The 6,000-nt window shown below is 39.9% G+C and overlaps 1 protein-coding gene across 6 annotated transcripts in view; it reads left to right on the top strand.

The window, feature by feature from the left end:
- Positions 1-385: 385 nt before the first annotated feature.
- Positions 386-6,000, top strand: part of SNX14 (sorting nexin 14) — a 127,452-nt gene continuing 121,837 nt past the window's right edge. For 5 of the 6 annotated variants that reach the window (XM_049896722.1, XM_049896698.1, XM_049896713.1 and 2 more), the window contains exon 1: positions 386-685. In XM_049896722.1, coding sequence (XP_049752679.1) covers positions 489-685 — 197 coding nt within the window. In that variant the 5' untranslated portion in view covers positions 386-488. The other variant, XM_049896732.1, reaches the window with a different exon arrangement.

Raw genomic sequence — 6,000 nt, 5'->3', positions numbered from 1 at the left:
GCGGGGCGCGACCCGGAGCTCCATTCCTCCGCCATACGCGTCGCGGAGACTATAGTCTCCAGCGGGCCCGGCGCAGGCAGAGCTTGGGCGGCTGCAAGAGGCTGTAGTTTGCTGAGAGCTCGGCCACAGCCTTTCTTTCTTTCCTCCGCAATGCAGGCGGTTACCGGGTGCTGGAACTTCTCCTCGATTTCCGGAAAAGGACGGTCACCAGTAGAATAACCCTCTCCAGGGAAGGCCCGCGCGCTGCTCTGAATGGCGGGAGGGCGGAGCGGCTGGATGCGAAGTGCCTTGCGTCGGGTGGTGACCTCGGGCACGTCCTGCGGTTGTCCCTTGACCAGGGAGGGGGAGGGGAGGTGGCCGCGCAGGCGCGGCGAGGTCCACGGGGCGGGGTCTTGGGCGACTACAGCAGGCGGCGACTGTCCGCCAGTCGGCGGCTCCGTGGGTCCGCCGCCGGGCCGGCGGGGCGGGGCCGGGGGCACTGGAGGTTGATGGGGGTCGCCTGGACCTCGGCCTCAGCGTGTAGCACAGTCTCAGCCGCGCGGGAGATGGTGCCCTGGGTGCGTACGATGGGGGAGAAACTGAAGCAGCGGCTGCGGCTGGACGTGGGACGCGAGATCTGCCGTCAGTACCCGCTGTTCTGCTTCCTGCTGCTCTGCCTCAGCGCCGCCTCCCTGCTCCTTAACAGGTAACGCGGCCGCACAGAGCTTGCTGAGCTGCGATCGGCTTCTCTCCGGAGCGGTGGACTCTAGGCCCCCGTCTTGCTTTCCCGGGCTGCGAAGCTATGGGACTTACGGCCGACTGCGAGGCCGCTGGGGAGACAAGGTCGGGAGAACGGCCTCCCTGGAGCCGGGCAGAGCGTCGGGGCCCGGAAGTACGGGCGGTGGGGTGGATTTAAGTGCCTCCCTTCCCAAAGCTTCGTCTCATAAACTACCGGCCCCGAGTCTTACCTTTTTTTCGCCCATTTTTTAGGACCTTGTTTTCCATCGTCGATTTTTTTCCACAAGAGCGAATCGGTATGTTCAGCTCAATTTGAGACTGTACGGGGCAGCACAGTCAGCGACGGCTAGGATTCAAGGTTCTGTCGCAGCTGCAGTGTTGAACAGAATCCCCTCGCCTGCATCGCGCACCCACTTGCGCACACCCGCCTTAGAGCCAGAGAGCTTTTCTTGCCTTTTTTTTTTTTTTTTGGTTCAAACAGAATGTCATAAAGGTTTGCGCAACAGAAATAAAAAATCAAAATAGTTCCTGTTTCAACATCCCTAGAATATTTCTAAGGACATGACCGATGGCGGAAAAAAAAAAGGTCAAATATTCTGAAAAGCTGAAAAAAAAAATCAGTTGACATTTTGAAGTCGAAGGCTCTTCGCATGAAATAAACTTGTAGTAGATTTCCTTGATTTTGCTGTTTCAAGAAATGGTGGCGATGAAGTAGGTAGTAAGAGAACTGTTCTTCAGAAAATTTTCCAGATTTGCTCTGGGTTGGAAGAAGCCTGAGACAGTTGTCTGCGACAGCATCTGCATGCTTTTTTCTCTGATTTTTTGAACATGCAGCTATCCTTATTCCTTATTCTGAGGCAGTCGACCCCAAGTAGTAGGAAGGGGAAGCAAGTGGACAGGATTTGGAAGCTTAATTTTATCTTAGGATAACTATTTCTTTTGACTATGCTGAGGTTTCGAAACCCTGGTGGTGTAGTGCTTAAGCGCTAAGCAAAAGGCCGGCAGTTCGAATCCACCAGCGCTCCTTGGAAACTATGTGGCATTTCTACTCTGTCTTATAGGGTCTCTGTGAGTCCGACTCGACGGCAACGGTTTTTTATTTTTTATGTTGAAGTTGGGTTCCTTCCCTAGCTGCTTAGCTTTCTTTTTAGTTGTTTGTGGGTTTAAATAATTTTAGGTTTAAATAGCGATTGATGTTTTACTGGGGAATGTGCTTTGATTATGATGGTAAGATATTTGATTGTGGAAGCTTGGAAGAAGTGGCACCCTTAACAGCGAAACTAATTATTATGCACTTGCTTGCTGTCATCTGGAAGATATACCAAGCTGTTTAGTCTGAAAGAAACGTAAACTTTATATGATTATTATGTTTTTTCCAGGAATTCATACCTATCTGCCTTGGGAATTGGGTCAGTTTAGGTTACCAAGGTAGGACAACTATGTAAGAGCAGGTTGAACTAGATCTCTTGAGGTGTACTTAATCATAGCATCTAGTGTTCTATGCTGTTAAGAAGTCATAAGAAGTAAAATTATGTACACCATCTGATCTTAACCCTGTATTCGTATTATGCAAAGAAAGAAGGAAATACACATAAATGTTTACTCTGAGTGGTTGGGTTTTTGGGTGAAACTGTTTTTGCAGATTTTTTGAGGGGGGTTGTATTTTCCGTTTATAACTATTGTAATCAGCAAAAGTGATTTAAAAAATTATAGCGGTATCTAGAATAAAATAATAGGTACTCTTTTTCCAGGAAAAGCTTTTAGAAAAACAGTGTATATAGTATGACTTTCATTGTATATGTGTGTTTTTCCAAAAGCTTTTAATATAAACTTGTAAATATAACATATACTTATGTATGCTCAGACTCTATCTGGAAGATTGTTATTCAAGAAAATGTCTCTTCTGGGAATGGAGAGTACTAGTAAGTTCATTTATTCAGCAATTAAAAAAAATATGTATGTGTATATATAATCTAAAAAAAAAAAACTTTGGGAACATAAAGGATCCCTGGTGGCTCTGTGCTTAAAGAGCTCTGCTGCTAATGGAAGGATTGGCATTTGGAACCCACCAGCAGCTCTGAAGGATAAAGTAGTGGCAATCTGCTTCTGTAGAGTTCTACTCTGGCCTATAGAATCGCTATGAGTTGGAATCAACTCCATGGCAGTGGGTTTTGGGAACATAATGATAGGATTGGAGTAAATGAGAAAATATGCTCGTTAAATATTTTAAAAATAAATACATAGGCATTTCACCAATTAATTTTTACAAATAACCTTAAAATAAAATTTTCAGTTTAAAATCTCCACTGATTAGTATGGAGTTTTGAAGCATTCTGAATTTAAGAATAATATTCTTTTTTTAAATTATTTTTTCTCTTCCAGTCTTGAGCTTTTAACTCTAAAGAGCTTTCAGGGTATTATTTAATATATAAATTTTTCTTTCCATGTGAATTAGGATTGTGAATTTTATTTCTGGAAAGATAAATGGATATAATCTTTGGACCATTGTAAGTGATTTGTAGGAATAGTAATGTACTTTATACATTTGAAAAAGTTTATGCCCTCGCCTTTGCAGTATTGTTAGAATAAACCAAGAACATAGATACACAATTATATAGACTTATTTGCCAATCATAATGTTGAATATTTGAGTGTTACAGTAAGTCAGGAATACTTTATGTTAATCTTAATGATTATTGTTACTATAGTAATAATAGTTAACAGTTTGTGAGTGCTTTATTTGTACCAACTACTTTAAGAGTTTTCATTTATTATGGAGGCAATTTATTGTTGTGGTTGAAAGTTTGAATTCTAAAGCTTGATTGCAAGAATTTGATTCTTTTTCCTCCATTTACCAGTTATGACTTTGGATAAGTTACCTAATTTTACCTGCCACAGTCCCCTCATCTGTAAAATGAGGATAGTACATTACCTATGTTACATATATTTTGATGATTGAGTGGTTTAATACATGGAAGGTGCTTAGACTGGTACTCAGCTCATACTATGTGCTCTCATGTGTTAACAGATAGTTTTTTGTCTCATTTGTCTTCACAACGCTGTAAGATGGGTATTACACAATAAATATTGCTTTGTATTTTTTATTGAGGTATAACTTATAGAAAAGTGCATAAAACTTAATTGTACAGTCCTGTGAATTTTTAAATACGGCTATCCGTGTAATCACCACCCAGATCAAGATAAAGAACATTTCTAATCCCCCAGTAGGCTCCCTTGCCTATAGCCTTCCCAACTACTGTATATATCTGTTTTGCTTGTTTCTGAATTTCATACAAATGGAATTATATGGTCCTCTTATAATATGGTCATATAAATACAATTATATTTCAGAAAAATATTATTTATTGCGCTCTAGCTTCTTTCTGTCATCCATATTGTTGCATATATCAGTAGTTCATTCTTTTTTGAGGATGTGTATTATTCCATTGGGTGAATATGACATTGTTTATCTGTTCTGCTGTTGAGGAATATTTGGGTTGTGTACAACTTTTTGGCTGTTATGCATAATGCCACTGTGAATATTCTTATATATGTATCTTTTGATAGACATATGTACTTATTTCTTTGGGGTATCTGTCCAGTAGTGGAAGTGGTGGGTCATTTGTTTAACTTAAGTGGATACAGTTTTCCAAAATAGTTGTACCTCCTCCCACCGGAAATATTTGACAGTTCTGTTTAGTATTGTCTTTTGGTTTAATTGTAGCCATTTTAGTGGGTGTATAGTGGTGGCTCATTTGTTTTTAATTTGCAATTCCTTGATGTTTTAACTCTAAAGAGCTTTCCCTGAAAGCTCTTTAGAGTTAAAAGCTCAAGACTGGAAGAGAAAAAATAATTTAAAAAAAGAATATTATTCTTAAATTCAGAATGCTTCAAAACTCCATACTAATCAGTGGAGATTTTAAACTGAAAATTTTATTTTAAGGTTATTTGTAAAAATTAATTGGTGAAATGCCTATGTATTTATTTTTAAAATATTTAACGAGCATATTTTCTCATTTACTCCAATCCTATCATTATGTTCCCAAAACCCACTGCCATGGAGTTGATTCCAACTCATAGTGATTCTATAGGCCAGAGTAGAACTCTACAGAAGCAGATTGCCACTACTTTATCCCTCAGAGCTGCTGGTGGGTTCCAAATGCCAATCCTTCCATTAGCAGCAGAGCTCTTTAAGCACAGAGCCACCAGGGATCCTTTATGTTCCCGAAGTTTTTTGTTTTTAGATTATATATACACATACATATTTTTTTTAATTGCTGAATAAATGAACTTACTAGTACTCTCCATTGCCAGAAGAGACATTTTCTTGAATAACAATCTTCCAGATAGAGTCTGAGCATACATAAGTATATGTTATATTTACAAGTTTATATTAAAAGCTTTTGGAAAAACACACATTCAAGGAGCACTGGTGGAGCAGAGGTTAAGCGCTTGGCTGCTAACTAAAAGGTCGGTGATTTCCACCCACCAGCCACTCTGTGGGAGGAGAAAGATGTGGCAGTCTGCTTTTGTAAAGATTTACAGCCTTGGAAATCCTATGGAACATTTCTGCCCTATCCTTTCCGGTCGCTGTGAGTCAGAATTGACTTGACGGCAATGGGTTGGTTTGGTTTGGATGATTATTAATCTCATTTTACAGATAAGCAAACTGAAGCTTAAAAAAAAAAAAACAAAAACTGTTGCCCTTGAGTGGATTCCAACTCATAGTGACCCTATAGGACAGAGTAGAACTGCCCCATAGTGTTTGCAAGGAGCAGCTGGTGGATTTGAACTGTTGACCTTTTGTTTAGCAGCGGAATGCTTAACCACTGTGACACCAGGGCCCCAAACTGAAGTTTAGAGTTATTAAATAATTAGCTTACGTATAGTAAGTAGCAGAAGGGATTCCATTGAGAGTAATACTGACTCATTATTACTAATATATTTTAAATAACATTGTTTCATGTGCATTATAAAGAAGTCGAAGGTAAAGGCAAATAGAAAGATTTTAAAGGTAACTCATAAATTTACCATTTAGAGATGGCTACCCTATTATCATTCTAGTCACTTTTATCTGCAGTTTATTTTATTGTGTAAATTGAGATTGTTGTGTATATATAGTCTTCTATGTATATAGCCTGCTTCTCAATGTGTTTTATTAGTTTTTTTCTTTATCTATTACTTACCACTGCTGACTTATGTGTACTTACTTTGTGACAGGCTATTCTAAGCACTTACGTGAATTTGTTTAATCATCACAACAACCTATGAGCTAGGTATTAT

This window comes from Elephas maximus, chromosome 1 (assembly GCF_024166365.1).
Source record: "Elephas maximus indicus isolate mEleMax1 chromosome 1, mEleMax1 primary haplotype, whole genome shotgun sequence".
Classification (NCBI taxonomy): domain Eukaryota; kingdom Metazoa; phylum Chordata; class Mammalia; order Proboscidea; family Elephantidae; genus Elephas; species Elephas maximus.
This window is presented reverse-complemented; position numbering and strand designations above follow the sequence as displayed.